Below are 17,306 nucleotides of genomic sequence, written 5' to 3'. Positions count from 1 at the left end.
TGGAGGTAAGGCAACTCAGGGCTCCTAGATTAGAGGGGAGATCAGCCAAAGTTTCCATGACCTGATTGTTCTCCCGTGACCCCTGTGGACTTGTACATGTTGTTACGGACAGGATCGGGATTGGCCGGAATGGCACCCCCATAGTTAAAATGCCCACTGACACTCAAGATTTGACTCGAGCTTTAATAGACCGCAAATCGTGAACTGGGTTCACGCGCAGTTTCTCGATACGAACACACAACAGGTGCGGTTTCGCACTGCGAGTGCGGGAAACGGAAACTCTGCCCTTCGCCCATGGAGAATGACTAATTGGGAAAGGCATTGGAGAGCAGCCAAGGCCGAGAGGACCATCCCCATCAGTGTTCTCAGGACATGGGGAGAGAACAAAATAAGTTAGATAGTCATGGCAGTAGAAAAAGGCCACTACATCTCCATTTAAGAATAAATCCTTACTTTCCACCTTTGTCTCTATTTGGCAGCTCGCACCTCAACAAGCAGACTGTGCCTTAGCATTGGTATATATGCTGCTCTGTGCTCAGGTACGGTTGGTTGACATAGGATTATAGAACATCTAGTGATGCTTCTTTTGATCATTGCACCAATAGATAGTCTGAGCGTTGAAGACAATTCACTATGAGATTAAATTATTAAATTAAAATATTTTCCAATTAAATAGGTTAGGAAGGATCAGAGGTCACAATTTTAAGCGATATAAGGCCAGGTCTAGGTTAGATGTCAGGAGGTGGTTCATCTTTTCCCAGAGAATAGTGGACCTCTGGAACAGGCTGCCGGCTCGTGTGGTGAATGCCGATTCACTGAATTCCTTCAAGCGAGAGCTGGACCTGTTTCTGGCTGGGGCGGAGATCACCTCGTACAAAAGGTAGGTAATGTAATGCGTAGAACTATCAGAATGATCTCCAGGACTAGTTCCGATCGCGGGGTCGGAGAGGAATTTCCCAGATTTTTCCCCTCAAATTGGCCTGGGTTTTTATCTGGTTTTTCGCCTCTCCCAGGAGATCACATGGCTTTGGATGGGGTGGGGAGTGTATCTGATGCAAGGTATCACAATTGTGTGGAACAGGCGGATGGAGTAGACGGTCTTTTCCTGTCCGTCATTGTTCGTATGCTTGTATTAGCCCTGACCAGGACTGAACCCACTGACCCTCATGGGCATAAGCCTACTCAGATCCCAAATGCTTTTGAAAGAACCCAATCCCGATGGCTTGTCATTGCTGCAGCAGAATTAGTGGACTATCTTACCGTTTGAATTCATTTCTGTCTCCGGCTTGCATTAGTGCTACAATAGTGTTCGTTACCGAGGTACCAATATTGGATCCCATGATAATGGGAATTGCAGAACGCACTCCCAGTACTGGAAAAAGCAAAGATATAAGAAAAGTTAAGCACTTATATTCAGTATATTGCAGAAGCAGAACCTGTTAAGCAATATTAAAAATGAGCACAAATGTCTCCATTAGAATGCTGAGAGCACATCTGGCATCAACTATTGACGTATATTACCTTACATTAACCATCTACAGATTATCTGTCTGATGCCGTTATATCTCACAATCTCAAGTTATGTATGGCCACATCTGGGTTAGATGTCAGGAGGTGGTTTTTCTCCAAGAATAATGGACTTCTGGAACAGGCTTTGGCGGTGGACGCCAATCCACTGAATTCCTTCAAGCGAGAGCTGAACTTGTATAGTGCCTACCTCGTACAAAAGGTAGGCACTATATAACATATATCAGGGCCAGAGTGGTGTCCTGGACTAGTTTTGATCACCTAAAGGGGTCAGAGAGGAATTTTCCAGATTTCTTTCCCCAAATTGGCCTGGGTTTTTATCTGGCTTTTCGCTTCTCCCAGCAGATCATATGGCTTTAGAGTGGAATGGGGACTGTATATACAAGGCATCACATTTGTGTGAGACAGACTGGATGGACTAGTGGATCTTTTCCTGTCCGTCATTGTTCATATGGTCATATGTATCACCTGTATCTGTTATCAGTGTACAATTCTTTCGCCATTATTCATTTATTTTTATTGAGAAACCTAAAGGATGAGCCAAGACCCGCATCACATGAAACCACCAAGGGCTGTAAAGAGAAAAGGGTAGATTCACCGAGCCCACTCTGCAGCGCTGTCTGACCAGCTCTCTCTCTCTCTCTCTCTTCAAACACAGCTCCCTCACTGGGAACTTGGGGTTGGTGAGGATGAGGTCATTCCGGAAGTCATGGTTGGGTGACAGCATGTTTGGGTTTTAAAAGCCTGTAGGTTGTGGGAGGAAAGGAAGAACGGGTAAGGTAAGGAGCTCCACGGTACTGAGGTCCAAGGAAAGAATGGGGTATAAATTTGTCTCCGGCAGTAGCACAAAACGGGCGACAGCAAATCGGCAGCCCGTTTTATACTATGCCTGATTTTCTAATGCATTGAAGTCTAAGACAAATTTATACCCCAATGGGTTGGAACAGATGAGTCCCGATTGCAGCACCGTCTGCATTGGCACATTAAAGCTGAGGAAGCTACATTCCTCTACAATATGGGAACGTTCAAGGACTCATTCAAACTTTTCAACAGAACCCTTTGTTAAAGTTAGACAAACAACAAACCTGGGCCTTAGAAACCTCATAAGCAAACTTGCATAAGATAAAGTGATGGAAACATCTATATTTTCATGAAACGCCATGTAAAAGGCACTCCATCTGATCATCACAGGGGAATCTGACAAAGGTCAAGACATAGTAAGATAATTCAATAAGAATTTGAACGTAATCTTAGAATTTGATGTTAGCCAGTTACTAGCAAATCCAACAACAACAAAAACCAACAACTACCGTCAACAATCTCAACTTGCCTTTAACATAGAAAAATCCCCCACAGTGCTTCACAGGGGTGTAATCAGACAACAATTGACACCAAGACAAAGAAGGAGGTCGTAGGAGCAGTGAGCAAAATCTTGGTCGAAGAGGTGGGTTTTATCGAGGGCCTTAAAGGAGGGGAGAGATGTGGAGAGGCAGAGGGGTTTAGGAAGGAAGTTCCAGAATGGAACATCTAGGCAGCTGAAGGCACAGTCGCCAATGATGGGGTGAAGGGAGGGAGGATGCACAAAAGGCGTCAGAGGACCAGAGAGTTCGGGGAGAGGGGTGGTAGGGCTAGTAGGAGGCTACAAATGTAGAAAGGGGAAAGGCCATCTTTGCATTTAAACATAAGGATAAGAATTTTAAATTGGAGTTGTTGAGTGATCAAACATGATGTGGAATATGATACGGGCAGCGGAGTTTTCGATGAGCTGAAATTTATGGAGGATGGAGAAAGGGAGACCAGCTAGGAGAGCATTGGGATAGTCGAGTCTGAAGGTGACAAAGGCATCGATGGGCTGAGGCAGTGGCAGAGGTGGGTGATGTTATAGAGGTGGCAGTAGGTGGTCTTTGCGCTTGAGAGGATATGGAGTCAGAAGCTCAGCTTGGGGTTGAGTAAGACACTGCGATTGTAAACATTCTGGTTCAGCCTCAGGCAATGGCTGGGGAGGGGGATGGAATCAGTGACAAGGGTACGGGATTTGTGGTGGAGGCCAAAGTTGATGGCTTTAGTGTTCCTAAAATATTCCTCGCCCCATTATTTTAACACAGGCATGAACCGTTTGTTTTTAATGAGTTATCACCTCTGCTTAAATAGCACACAAAGCAATGTCATCCATCCCCTAATATCACCAACATTCATTTCTAGGCTTGTTTGGTCTTCTGGTCTCCATTTTCTGCTGTCCTTAATGCCTTAAAGCTACTGGTCGGAGAAAATGTGGGAGCAGACATTTTGTCGGGAGTCTCCTCTTCAATGCCACCGTGACATTGTGATCCAGCAGCATCATGAATGGGGAATTGGGGGTTGTGGGCACCACCCCAAATCTTGGAGTCACCAGAGGGATACTGGAAATCACAGCAAGGGGAGAGCTACACAAAATATCTGTTCTCAGACCATCTCCGGCATGTAGATTATGCCGTAAAAGCAAGAGTGAGTTTGAAAATATTTGTAAGTGTGCAGGTATGTCTTTTTATGATGTTCTCCCAAGGGTAGGGTCATCAAAATCAGCATTTCATGGTATAGATTATCATGTTTATTAATGGTTTTCATGGCTGACAATGATTTAAGGTGAACCGAGAGCTTTCTATCTCCCTCCTTCTGTCTTTACTTCTTGTGCGCTCTTGATCTTCCTGTAGATAGGATTGGTTTACTTACGTCCTGATGACACCATGCTGACAATGATGGACGTTGATGTACTCGAGCTTTGGACAAGAACAGTGACCAAGATTCCCACCACGAGTCCGGCCACAGGATTAGACAGGATTGCATTGTCTTTAAAAATGTCACCAGCCACCTTGCCTGAAAGAGAGAGACCTCATTGGCACACTCCCAACAAGATATGCACACATATGTCTGTCAAGGGTAATGCTGGCTAATCTAAATTATCCCTGACACATTGCGTCTTGTACTGGTCTTATTCTCTTCTGGAAAAAGAAGCATTCAAAGTGACCTAACTCAGAGATTAGTATGCGTTGCGCCCATTTTTCAGGTCTAAATCGGGCCCAACGCTGACAAATTTAGCAGTGGGGAGACCCCTGCCCAATCTGTGTGTGTGTGTTCGGGCTGCTGCTAAATTCGTCAGGCCCATTTTTTAGGCATCCTGAGCAGCCGCCTAAAACAAGAAGGTAATCGATCCTGGAGCACATTGTTTCTCTGTGGGGGGGGGGGGGGGATAGAGGTAATTTTGAAAACTTTCATCTTCAGCCCGTTAAGGGTCTCTGACTCTTCCAATCAGAGTGACATGGCGCCACACCGATTCCCCGTCAATTCTTTGGGACGGGGGTGGGGGGGCCAATGCAGAGCATCTACAGGTGCCCGTTGCCCACTCCTGGGATTTGGGAGGGGGCCATGTCCTCTGCTAGAGGTAACCAGGAATCCCATCCGACTGCACTTCTGGCAGTGGAGCAGGGACCTTAGAATTTCACAGTAACACAATGCAGATTTTCACAGCAGCTTTGCTCCTCATCGTAATAGAAAATAATGAACAGTTAACAACTGCTATACTAAACTATTTTAGAAATAATTCTTTGAACATAACATTTCTTTTCTCCTTTTATCTTCCAATAAAGGAAGCTATCCAGCCTCGCTGACTCTCTGCAGCCTCCTGACGAGCTCAACGATTTGAAAAAGATAGACTGATAAATACTTCCACATCGAGTCTGAGCAGAATTTAAATAGCGGTCTGTTTGATTCATTAGAAGCTACGAATCAAAAATATATTTGAAGAAATCACACAGGACATATGTACTACTTCACACAGGACCCTTACAGCCAACGGAAACAGACGATGTTCATCCCATTAGTCCAAGCTTTGAACCCAGGTCCAAAGGTGAATGAGCACCCCATCTGATCCAGTGCACCATCTAATTCCTGGCCCCAATTATTACATAGGAACAGGAGTAGGCCAAGCAGCCCCTCAAGCCTGCTACGCCATTCAATTAGATCATAGCTGATCTGTATCTCAACTCCATCCTTTGCTCCATATCCCTTGATACCCTTACTGAGCAAAAATCTCAGTATTGGAAGCTCCAATTGTCCCCCAGCATCCGCAGCCTTTTGGCGGAAAGAATTCCAGATTTTTACTACCCTTTGTGTGGAAAAGTGTTTCTTAATTTCCCTCCTAAATGGCCTACCTCTAATTTTAAAATTATGTCCCTCACTCCCCCATAAAAGGAAATAGTTTCTCTATATCTACCCTATTGAATCTTTTTAACATTTTAAACACATTACGTTATTTCCAGCTTGTTTAAGGTAGTTTGATAATGATTGTCAACAATGACCATCTTGACTTTGTCCTCCGTAGAGTTTGACTGCAGCTTGAAAGAAATGGCAACATGGATTTTGGTCTGAAGTGTGAAGAATGAAGCATCCATTACCTCCAGCAAGTTGAAAGGCTGCACTGAGGACATCGAGCGAGCACACAAACATGTAAAGAAAGCTAAAGAGCAGCAGGATCTTCATCATCGAGTTCAAAATTGATTTCACTTTCCCTTTTGCATCCAACTCTGAAAAACAAAGACACTTCTCAGTTTTTTAACAGCTGTGTCAAAAATTCATAGAATCATAGAAAGGTTACAGCGCAGAAGGAAGCCATTTGGCCCATCAAGTCCATGCCAGCTCTATGCAAGAGCAATTCAGCCAGTCCCACTCCTCCACCCTATCCCTGTAGCCCTGCAATTTTTTTTCCATTCAAGTATTTATCCAGTTCCCTTTTGAAGGCCACAATTGAATTTGCCTCCACCACCCACCCCCCCACTGGCAGTCCATTCCAGATCCTAACCACTTGCTGCATAAAAAAGTTTTTCCTCATGTGATCTTTGCTTCTTTTGCCAATCACCTTAAATCTATGTCCTCTGTTTCTTGACCCTTCCGCCAATGGGAACACTTTCTCTCTATCTAGTCTGTCTGGACCCTTCATGATTTTGAATACCTCTATCAAATCTCCTCTCAACCTTCTCTGTTCCAAGGAGAACAACCCCAGCTTCTCCAGTCTATCAATGTAACTAAAGTCCCTCATCCCTGGAATTATTCTAGAAAATCTTTTCTGCATCCTCTCTAAGGCCTTCTCATCTTTCCTAAAGTGCGGTGCCCAGAACTGCACATAATACTCCTGTTATGGTCAAACCAATGATTTATAAAGGTTCATCATAACTTCCTTGCTTTTGTACTCTATGCCTCTATTTAAAAAGCCAAGGGTCCCGTATGCCACTTTCAACAATTAGTGCACTTATACACACAGATATCTCTGTTCCTGGACCCCTTTTAGAATTATGCCCCCTAGTTTATATTGCCTCTCCTCGCTCTTCCTACCAAAATGTATCACTTCGCATTTTTCTGCATTAAATTTCATCTGCCACGTGTCTGCCTATGCCACCAGCCTATCTATATCCTCTTGAGTCTATCACTATCCTCCTCACTGTTCACTACCCTTCCAAGTTTTGTGTCAAATGCAAATTTTGAAATTGTGCCCTGTACACCCAAGTCCAAGCCTTTAATATATATCAAGAAAAGCAGTGGTCCTTGTACTGGCCCCTGAGGAACACCACTGTACACCTCCCTCCAGTCCGAAAAACAACCATTCACCACTACTCTGCTTCCTGTTACTTAGCCAGTTTTGTGTCCATGCCCCCTTTATTCCATGGACTTCAATCTTGATGACAAGCCTCCAATGCGGCACTTTATCAGACACCTTTTCAAAGTCCATATACACTACATCTTTTATTTTTATTTTACTGTGGATATTGCTCAGCGATTTCAATGTTTGATGTCAGCTCCACGCTCACATCTATACTTTGTCATAGAGAAAATACTGGACAGCGCAGCAAGTTCATCACCATCGGACAGCTTCATGCTTTGGGGCCTTGCGCTCATCAGAAATCTTCCCAGCTGTCGATTCCATCTCCCTGCTGAATGCTGCCAAAGCCATTCTCATTCCGTGATTTCTATATTGGGGCCATGTCTGACTCACTGCTTTGTTTGCCTGAATCTTTGTTTTTTAAATTCTTGACTTCCTAACCTGTGTTACCGGACTAGTAATCCAGAGGCCTAGACTAATAATCAAGAGTTCAAATCCCGCCATGGCAGTTTTGAGGATTTGAATTCAGTTTAAAAAAGTCTGGAAATAAAAAGTTGGGATCAGTAAAAGAAACCATGAAGCTGTTGGATTGTCATAAAAACCCAATTGGTTCATCAATCCTTTAAGGAAGGAAGCCTGCTGTCCTTAATCTGGTCTATATGTGAATCCGGTCCCACACCAAAGTGGTTGACTCTTAACTGTCCTCTGAAGTTGACTCAACGCAAGCTTGAGGAATAGCACCTCATCTTTCGATTAAGCACTTTACAGCTGTCTGGCCTCAACATTGAGTTCAACAACTTCAGATCATAACCACTGCTCCCATTTTCTCATGTAAGGAATCTTACAACACCAGGTTATAGTCTGGTGTTGTAAGATTATAACCTGGTGTTGTAAGATTCCTTACATTTGTCCACCCCAGTCCATCACCGGCATCTCCACATCATGCCCATTTTCTCAGACAGTAGGTGCTGGTAATGGCTCTGCTGTAACCGTTTACACCTCCTCTGGACCCATTTTTTGTTTCTTTACTTGTCCCCATTACCATTCCCTTTTGCTTTGCACCATTATCCCTTTTGTCATTTAATCACTCTTGTCCTCCACCCTATCCCTTTTGTTCTTTCTCCCCTCCCCCCACCCCCCACCATTTTTCCCTGGCTTGAAAAGTGAAGGATATGATAGCCCTTAGATGGCACGGGACACAAAAAAAGAGACAAAATGCAAAGGCACAGCAATCACAACAACAACTTGCATTTATATAGCGCCTTTAACGTAGTAAAACGTCCCCAGGTGCTTCACAGAAGCGTAATCAAACAAAATTTGACACCAAGCCACATAAGGAGATATTAGGACAGGTAACCAAAAGCTTGGTCAAAGAGGTAGGTTTTAAGGAGCGTCTTAAAGGAGGAGAGAGAGGTAGAGAGGTTAGGTGGCGGATTTCCTGAGCTTACGGCCAAGGCAGCTGAAGGCATGGCCGCCAATGGTTGCTTATAAACTGATAAATCTCTAACTTCTTCCAGTTCTGATGAAGGGTCATTGACTTGAAACATTAACTCTGTTTCTTTCTGCACAGATGCTGCCTGACCTGCTGAGTTTCCAGCATTTTCTGTTCTTTTGTCCTCTGAAATGGTCCATCGAGCCACTCAGTTGTATCAAACTGCTACAGCAGCGGCTCAAGAAGAAGGCCTAAAAAAACTTTATCAGGCCAGCTAGAGATGGACAATAAGTGCCGGCCTTGCCAGTGATGCCCACATCCCGAGATTGAATTTTTAAAAAAAATCCATGGTTACCTTTGCAAAATGTACAAAATGTAAACCTCACTTCACATATTCAAATCTGGAAGTGACCTGTTCAAGCCCATTAGCTGCGCCTCGTTATTAGCTTTGGGCTATTGACCTAGCCCTGTAGTTCTCTCTTCCTCATGGTTATTCTCCTAGGCACATCCTGACTTGTCACTTCTTTCTAACACAAAATCACAACATTAACAGATGATTTAAAAGTTTGTTGCAGTAAGGTAATGAAAAGACTAAAGAATGTGAAAATAGCTTAAGATGACCAAAAGGCCTAGGAGTAAACCAAGCAAGGGAAAAGCCCTAAAAACTGCACAGATATGGGATGTCTGACTGAGTTAATGCATTGAATGTTTTGTGAACTGCGTTTTTGTAAGTAGGCTATTCAGCCCTTTAACTCCTCCTTTGTTTTTGGTTTTCATTGCTCCTCCATTGGCGGCCGTGCCTTCAGCTGCCTCGACCATAAGCTCTGGAATTCCTTCCCTAAACCTCGCCGCATCTCTACCTCTCTCTCCTCCTTTAAGACGCTCCTTAAAACCTACCTCTTTGACCAAGCTTTTGGTCACCTGTCCTAATATCTCCTTATGTGGCTTGGTGTCAAATTTTGTTTGATAACGCTCCTGTGAAGCACCTTGGGACGTTTTACTACGTTAAAGGTGCTATATAAATGCAAGTTGTTGTTGTGATTGCTGTGTCTTTGCATTTTTTCTCTCTTTTTTGTGTTCAGTGCCATCTAAGGGCTTTCATATCCTTCACTTTTCAAATCTGCACATTAATCTGTCCGTTACTTTTACAGACGCTGACTGACCAGTCGTGTGTTTCCAGCATATTCTTTGTGCTCTGGTTAAGTGACCATTAACGTTACATCAGAGCCAATTTTCTGCTGTGCATGCTCCTGCACTGGAGACTCTCCCGCTGGGAGTGCGCAATTGTACAATTGGTCCTATTTACCGGTGTTGATCGACAGATAGTGGCTACCTGTCCAACAGAAAAAAACTACAAAAAAAAAACAAACGCAAAGTTCAGGAAGAATGTTCCCTTGAGATGTTTAAGTTGAAAGCACACTACTTACCTCTCCACTGAAGTACGTTGGAATTGTCCAGCTTGGGGAATGCCCATGCCTTAGCCGAGTGCGTGTCAATCTCAAACTTGTCCATGCTGTCCACCAGGTTGACCGTTGAGCCCGGGCAGAGGTATCCATGGTCCGAGTGTGGAACTCCTCCGACCGCAGGGAGAGGGTACGGTTTAGTGCCAGCGACCCCGTTCATGCCTGTCACATTTGAATGACACAATGATAGTTGTTGCACTTTGTATTATACGGGTTGATTCCCCTCCCGGTGTGGCGTAGCACTCGCAGGGGTACCGGCTGGGAAATTGAAGGCTCCCAGCTCCTAGAATTTCCATTCATTCATTCCTTTAAATGGATTGGAAAATCAGGTGCTGCGGACTCACAACTTCCTGAACAGCGCTCCCTGAAAGTATTGCTCGATATTAGCAGCTTCCATTTTGGAGGTTGAGCCCTCACATATGTAAAGAATACAAAAGAATAAGTTAAAGTCTCCCACTAGTGTTCAGTGTTTAGCCAATCTGTGCTGAAATCTGATCCTGTCTTTTGGATGAGACATTAAATCAAGGCCCCGTCTGCTCTGTCAGATGGAGGTAAAAGATCCCATCACTATTGGAAAAAGAGCAGTGGAGTTCTCCCCAGTGTCCTGGCCAATATTTGTCCCTCAACAATGTGATAATGAGCAGATAATCAAAACAGATTATCTGCTCATTATCACATTGTTGTTTGTGGGACCTTGCTGTGTGCAAATTGGCTGCTGCATTTCCTACATTACAACAGTGACCACACTTTAAAAAGTACTTCATTGGCTGTAAAGCACTTTGGGACGTCCTGTGGATGTGAAAGGTGTTTTGGAAATCCAAACCTTTCTTTTTTTCTTTTTAGGGAAGGGAAAATTAACCAGGATCCCCACTTCTGACCACTATCCCACCCCATCTCAATTCCTGTTGATAGTCTTGGCCCAACCTGATTCCTGACAGCGACCCACGCACTTGAAAGAACGAGTTTATGTCTGGTGAGTCGAACTGCAAAGTCTAAATGGCAGCGATTTTTAGATATGAATGAAATTCACATGCTCGCCAATGAATTAATCTATAGCCACAAATGTGTTCACTTCGTACGAGTATTTTTAAATTCCATGGGAAATTTTGTAGATTGGCAGCTACTTGTAAATCCCTGAGCCACTGGCCTTGGGGCAAGGCCAGGTGACCAAGGTCAACAAAACCAGTAGGAAATCACTGGCTTTCTTTCTTTTTTTTGATGCTTTTGACATTTTGAAGAGGGAGTATGAAGTGTGAAGGACATGCACTTAATACAAGACTTCTATAATTATATATAGAATTACTTAGAATCTACAGCACAGAAACAGGCCATTTGGCCCAACAGGTCTATATCGGTGTTCATAGTCCATCAAGAGTCTCCTCCCACTCTAATTGCCTCTTCCCACCATGCCCTCTGGAACCCTCTATTCACTTCTCATAGAAGGTTAATTTGCTTTACACCGCTGCATAATCAGACACATCTTATATATGTATAATCATACTTAGAGTTTCATGTCACAGATCTTGTTTATTAATGTTGTAGTGGAAAAGGGTCCTCATTGACTATGAGCGCCCCCTAGAGTTGAATACCGTTGATGATTGCACATGGCAGCCGGGGGGAGTCAGGTGCAACCCCACTTGGAAGGGAGTGAGGTCCGCGGTGCACTGTCCTGGGACTGACTGGACTGGTTCCTGGATGTGACGCCATCGCGCTCCAAGGCTGCACAATAAAGAAGGACATGTCATTCTGTTAGAATTATCACTCCCAAGACTTAGCAGGCAAAGAAGCAACCGCAATGATGTCAGAAACATCTCTCCCAGTCTACATTCTGCAAGAAAGCAAGTTGCTGGCAGCTATCCCATAACAATTCTAAAAAAATAAATTAGGGAACTTAAAGGAATTCCTTGGCTTTAGAAGCAAAGTACATATATATCATATTGTATGGGATATTATTATGCATATTGTATGGGATGTTTGTCATGCATATTGTATGAGATGTATAACATACATATCGTGTGGAATGTGTATCATGCCTATTGTGTGGGATGGATATCGTGCATACTCTATGGGATGTATATCATGCATAAAGTATGGGATGCATAGCAGGCAAATTGTATGGGATGTACATTATGGATATTGTGGAGATGCACATCATGACTGTGTCAGTTGTGGCTCAGTTGGTGGCCTTAGAGTTAGAAAGTTGTGGATTCGAGTCCCACCGCAGACACTTGAGTACAAAATCTAGGCTGCCACTCCAATGCAGTACTAAGGGAGTGCTGCACTGTCAGAGGTGCTGTCTCCTGGATGAGATGTTAAAACGAGGCCCCGTTTTCTCTCTCAGGTGGATGTAAAAGTTCCCACGGCACTATTTTGAAGAAGAGTAGAGGTGTTCTCCCTGGTGTCCTGAAATATATTTATCCTTCAACCAACATCACTAAAACAGATTATCTGGTCATTATCACATTGTTGTTTGTGGAAACTTGCTGTGTGCAAATTGGCTGCCGTGTTTCCTTACATTTCAAGAGTGACTACATTTTTAAAGTTGCCTGTAGTGCGCTTTGGAATGTCCTGAGGTCATGAAAGGTGCTATGTAAATGTAAGTCCTTTCTTTTACTCATTTTGTGTTTGTGGGAACCTTGCTGTCCACAAATTGGTTGCCATATTTGCCTACATCACAACAGCGACTGCACTTCAAAAATGAATTCACTGCACGTGAAGTGTTTAAGGACCTCTTGAGGATGTGAAAAGATGTCACAAAGTTCTTTTAAATGGATTCGCTGAAGTGTTGAACCCAAACAAGTCAACCCTAAAATAGTGGAAGACAGTGGACTTCTCCCCTGGTGTAAATGCCTGCCCTCGCATAAGGCCAGAGACCCTATCCTAAATTCCAGGGATGGGATAATTTCCATTAGAAGGGCGGGTTGCCCCAGCCCAAACCGATCTTCCCTTCTAAGGCAGAGCAGAGAACCAAATGCGCCAAAGAAAACGTATTTTTTTACAACTCTTCAACTCCCAATGGAACTACTCTGACCAGAGAAGGTAATTAATGCCTTCTCTTCGGGGTTAATCACCTTACTCTAGTAAAGATTTGGGGCCTTTTAAAAAGACTCACACCAAGTTTTAATTGGCACAAGTTCCTCTCAGATCTTTCAAGGACATAGAAGAAGAAATTTCCCTTTGAAGCCCAGGAACACCTCATAAAATTGCCCCCATAATTGGGGGGGGGGTGGTGGGGTGGCAGACAGATGATTGCAATTTGCGCACAGCAAGCTCCCACAAACAGCTATGTGATAATGACCAGATAATCTGTTTTAATATCATCGTATCATAGTAGGCACAGCACAGGATGAGGCCATTCAGCCTATCGTGCTTGTGCTGGCTCTTTGAAAGAACTATCCAATCAGTCCCATTCCCCTGCTCTTGCCCCATAGCCCTGTAAATGTCTTCCCTTCAAGTATTTATCTACTTCTCTTTTGAAAGTTACTACTGAATCTGCTTCCACAGCCCTTTCAGGCAGTGCATTCCAGATCATTACAACTCACTGCATAAAATAATGTTTCCTCATGTCGCCTCTGGCTCTTTTGCCGATCACCTTAAATCTGCGGTCCTCCAATTACCAACCCTTCTGCCACTGGAAACAGTTTCACCTTATTTACTCTATCAAAACCCTTCATGATCTTGAACACCTCTATCAAATCTCACCTTAACCTTCTCTGTTCTAAGGAGAACAGCCCTTAGTAATGTTAGTTGAGGGATAAATATTGGCTAGGACACCGGAGAGATCTACCATGCTCTTCTTCAAAATAATGCCACGGGATCTTTTACGTCCACCTGAGAGGGCAGGCGTTTAACATCTTAATCAAAAGACAGAACCTCAGACAGGGCAGAGTTCCCTCAGTACTGCAGTGGAGTGTCAGCCTGTATTATGTGCTCATAGTCTCTGGAGTGGGTTTATGAAGCCACACCCTTCTGACTCAGCGGCAAGAGTGCTATCATTGAGCCACAGCAACAGTGATGAAGATTGTTACTATATCTCCAGGAACCCTGTTGTACAATTTGGATGTAGTCTCTTCCCTTAGACTGCCACGGAATGGATAAACATGTGGTCACTGGACTTGTGGTCACTCGGACCAACTCGTAAAATGGATGAACAAAAATAAAAGAGACTTAATCCCTTAGCCCCCTGTTTATTGCTGGTTACTCTCTTCAAGGCAACACTGGCCCAGTCTGCAGGCATTTTGCATGACTTCCAAAATAGTGTTGAACGTGTATAAGAAGGGACAGGTTGTCCATCGGTCAATGTACACTGCTTTGGAAAGAACAGGCCTTTCTGTGTCAACATAATCCGAATACATCCAAAATTTAGATTGTTTGGAATATCTGGATTTTGGACCCAATCGGACTTATTCAGATGAAGAAAATAGTTTGGCATTCTGTCCCTGCTTGGACAATTTTCTGGGATTGCGACTGGGTGGCTCAGGGTCTACGCTGGATACAATGACTGAAATAAATGACCGTGTTGCTATATCCTGCTTTTTTCAGAAAATGATCATGTACTTACAATTCCAATATAGAGAATTGATTTTGGCAACACCTCCAGCACATGAGATATTTTCTGGCTAAAGTATGTTAAAATTGAGACCTGTGGTCTTTCTTTACCCTACCTCTGTAACCCATCCAGTATTGTGCTCTCTCCCTTGCCCTCTGGTCCTCTGGCTTCTTCTAGATCTCTGTTTCTTCTGCTCCACCAGTGGGGGCAGAGCCTTCAGCTGCCTTGGGCCTACTGTGAAACTCCTTCCCTAAACTCCTCGGCCTCTCTATCTTCCTAGCCACCCTCAAAATCCATCTCTTTGACCAAATGTCCGGTCATCTCTCCTGACTCCCACATGGGCTGTGTGTGCACTCCTCCTCCCCCCCATCCGTGAAGCACCTTAGGATATGTTTCAAAAATAAATTGAGGATACAGCTGCACTGGAAGATTAATTGTCTAAAAGTAGCTCTTTCAATTTTATTCATCCAAGCTGTTTTCCTCACAGACTAGGTTTGAAATAATGTATAATTGATTATTCTCCAGTTTACATACAGCCGTTTAAGCACAATTAATTTCTTCCGTGTATTATTTTTAGCTTATCTTCTTAACACCTTGGAATTGTATGACTTGAACTCAATTATTAACCCACTGTGTTAAAATAGCACAGACAGGGTCTTGCAAAACTGTTAATAAGGGTTCATTAAATCAATGCCCAGAAAATTTTAATCCAATACTGCATTTATATCTTGAACTTTGATGAAGTAAGTAATTTAATTATTTTCTTCCATTAGGCAGCATTCAAATAAAAAGGGGGATAAATACACATACACGACAACATTTTAATTACTTCAATTCAAATACAAACATCACCAGTAATCAAACCTGCAATTTATCGACTCATTGACACTCTAATATATGTTTGTGCCTTACCTGATTTTGGAACAGATTTTCACACGAATTCTCACATTCACACACTTGACCCAGTTTGAGAAGAAATTATTTAGACACTTTTTTTTATACTCGGACCAAGAGAGCAAAGTCTACAGCACCAAAACGCACAGAGCGTGCACCTGCAATAACTAACCACTGCTTAGGAAGCCGGACATTGTTAATTTATAATCAACTTTTGGTGGGGAAAGTGCTGACACTGTGAGAGTTGGGACTGTGTATTCTACCAAATCACAGTTCAGACGCAAATAACACAGCTTGCCAGTTTCTTAAAATACTTCAGATGGGCAGAAGCAACGTAATGTTTTTTTGGCGGTCAGCGAGGTAAAGCATGTTAATGCTGGGAATTGGGACACTCACACAGGGGTATTTAACTCTTCCCCGATGGGTGGGAAATGAAGAGGGGGCAGTTAAAATGGAACAGCTCCATTTCCCTCTCTGTTCCCAGTTTAACGCCATTTTTTTTTGGTGGTGAATGAGGGTCCTGCCGGACTCTGTGGCGGGAACCTTGTTAATAAGCGCAAATTGGAGTCCCATGACGTACATGCAACCAAGATGGCATTTTAACCTACTCTTGAGTGGGGCCCCTCCCTCAGTTATCCCACCAGGTAAAGTTGTCGGGAAGCCAACGAGACCACTTAATGGAAGTGAAAAACTTTCCTTAGTTGGAGCAGGATTGCTCCACTGGGCTCCATAAGGAAAATCCGAGCCTTTGCTCCCCCCTCTTTCCCAGCCGTGAGACTCTCGCAGCACCCCTCCTCCCGTGACTCATCTTGCTGCCGACAGCCTTCTTTTAGTGTTGGCAGGCAGCCTCCGAGCTGTCCGATCTTCATTGCTCAGCTACCACTCTCTGCCCAGAAACGAGTGAGGAGCTGACCAATGGCATTCTCTGACGTTTTCATCCCCACCAGTCTTAGGGTCAATCAAAGTTAGAATTTACATAGGTTTACATATTTGGTAATTGCACCAATCGTCTGTGGTAACTTCGGCAGGAGAGCTGCGGAAACCCAGGAAAATGGCATTCGGAAATTCGCCCCTATGGTATTTGGAGGAGTGTGCTGAGTTCTAACCCAATGCTCAGATAGACCTGGATAGCATTATAGGGGGCAATTTTACAGATTTGTAGTTGAAAGGATTGTTGGCTAGGACACCATGAGATCCTTTACGCTCGACCTGGACAAGATCTTGGTTTAACATCTCATCCCAAAGGTGGAACCTTTGACAATGCTGCACTCCTTCAGTGCTGCATTGAAGAGTGCTCGATGGGCCGAATGGCCTCCTTCTGTTCTGTATGATTCTATGATGAAATCAAATCTTGAAGAAATTAAAGAATGGATGAAAACTTCAGCATCCGATGGAATGAAGCAGAGGCAAATGGAGTCAATGTTCAGTAAGTGGTCATAACAATGGAATGGATATTAGGTCTGAAGCTGAACTGAGGGTCAAATGGGACTTTGAGGTTGACGACCTGCAGATTCAATCGGAATGAACAGTTGGGGATGGAGGTTGAATCCGATTCTCAGCTCCTTTGTTTCTGACAGGAGTTGATGAAGATGACTCGATCTTTTATATATTGAGTTAATCTAGGACACGATGTTGGGCGGGATGGTAGTTGTGATGAAATCATGAAAGGAGGTAGAGTTGAGTGACATCAGCTTATATGTGGAGGCTGACTTCATGTTTATGAATAAAGTCAGTGAGGGGCAGTGAACAGATGAGGAAATGAACCAAAGATGCAGTCTGGAGGTGACAAAGCAGAGACAGAAAGAGAGCCAT

At 43.7% G+C, this 17,306-nt stretch overlaps 1 protein-coding gene across 2 annotated transcripts in view; it reads right to left on the bottom strand.

Annotated features, from left to right (window-relative positions):
* The window catches only part of LOC137332587 (sodium-dependent phosphate transport protein 2A-like), a 40,127-nt gene extending 24,510 nt beyond the window's left edge, over positions 1-15,617 (bottom strand). The window contains exons 1-6 of one of the 2 annotated variants that reach the window (XM_067996523.1): positions 15,513-15,617; positions 11,641-11,770; positions 10,016-10,213; positions 5,958-6,086; positions 4,237-4,380; positions 1,261-1,372 (exon numbers count right to left, since the gene is read on the bottom strand). In XM_067996523.1, coding sequence (XP_067852624.1) covers positions 1,261-1,372; positions 4,237-4,380; positions 5,958-6,086; positions 10,016-10,213; positions 11,641-11,758 — 701 coding nt within the window. In that variant the 5' untranslated portion in view covers positions 11,759-11,770; positions 15,513-15,617. Of the gene's footprint in view, positions 1-1,260; positions 1,373-4,236; positions 4,381-5,957; positions 6,087-10,015; positions 10,214-11,552; positions 11,771-15,512 lie in introns of those variants that run through there. The other variant, XM_067996524.1, reaches the window with a different exon arrangement.
* Positions 15,618-17,306: the final 1,689 nt, after the last annotated feature.

Source organism: Heptranchias perlo, chromosome 14 (assembly GCF_035084215.1).
Source record: "Heptranchias perlo isolate sHepPer1 chromosome 14, sHepPer1.hap1, whole genome shotgun sequence".
In the NCBI taxonomy this organism is placed as follows: domain Eukaryota; kingdom Metazoa; phylum Chordata; class Chondrichthyes; order Hexanchiformes; family Hexanchidae; genus Heptranchias; species Heptranchias perlo.
Note: the sequence above shows the minus strand (reverse complement) of the source record. Positions and strands in the feature narration are given on the sequence as shown.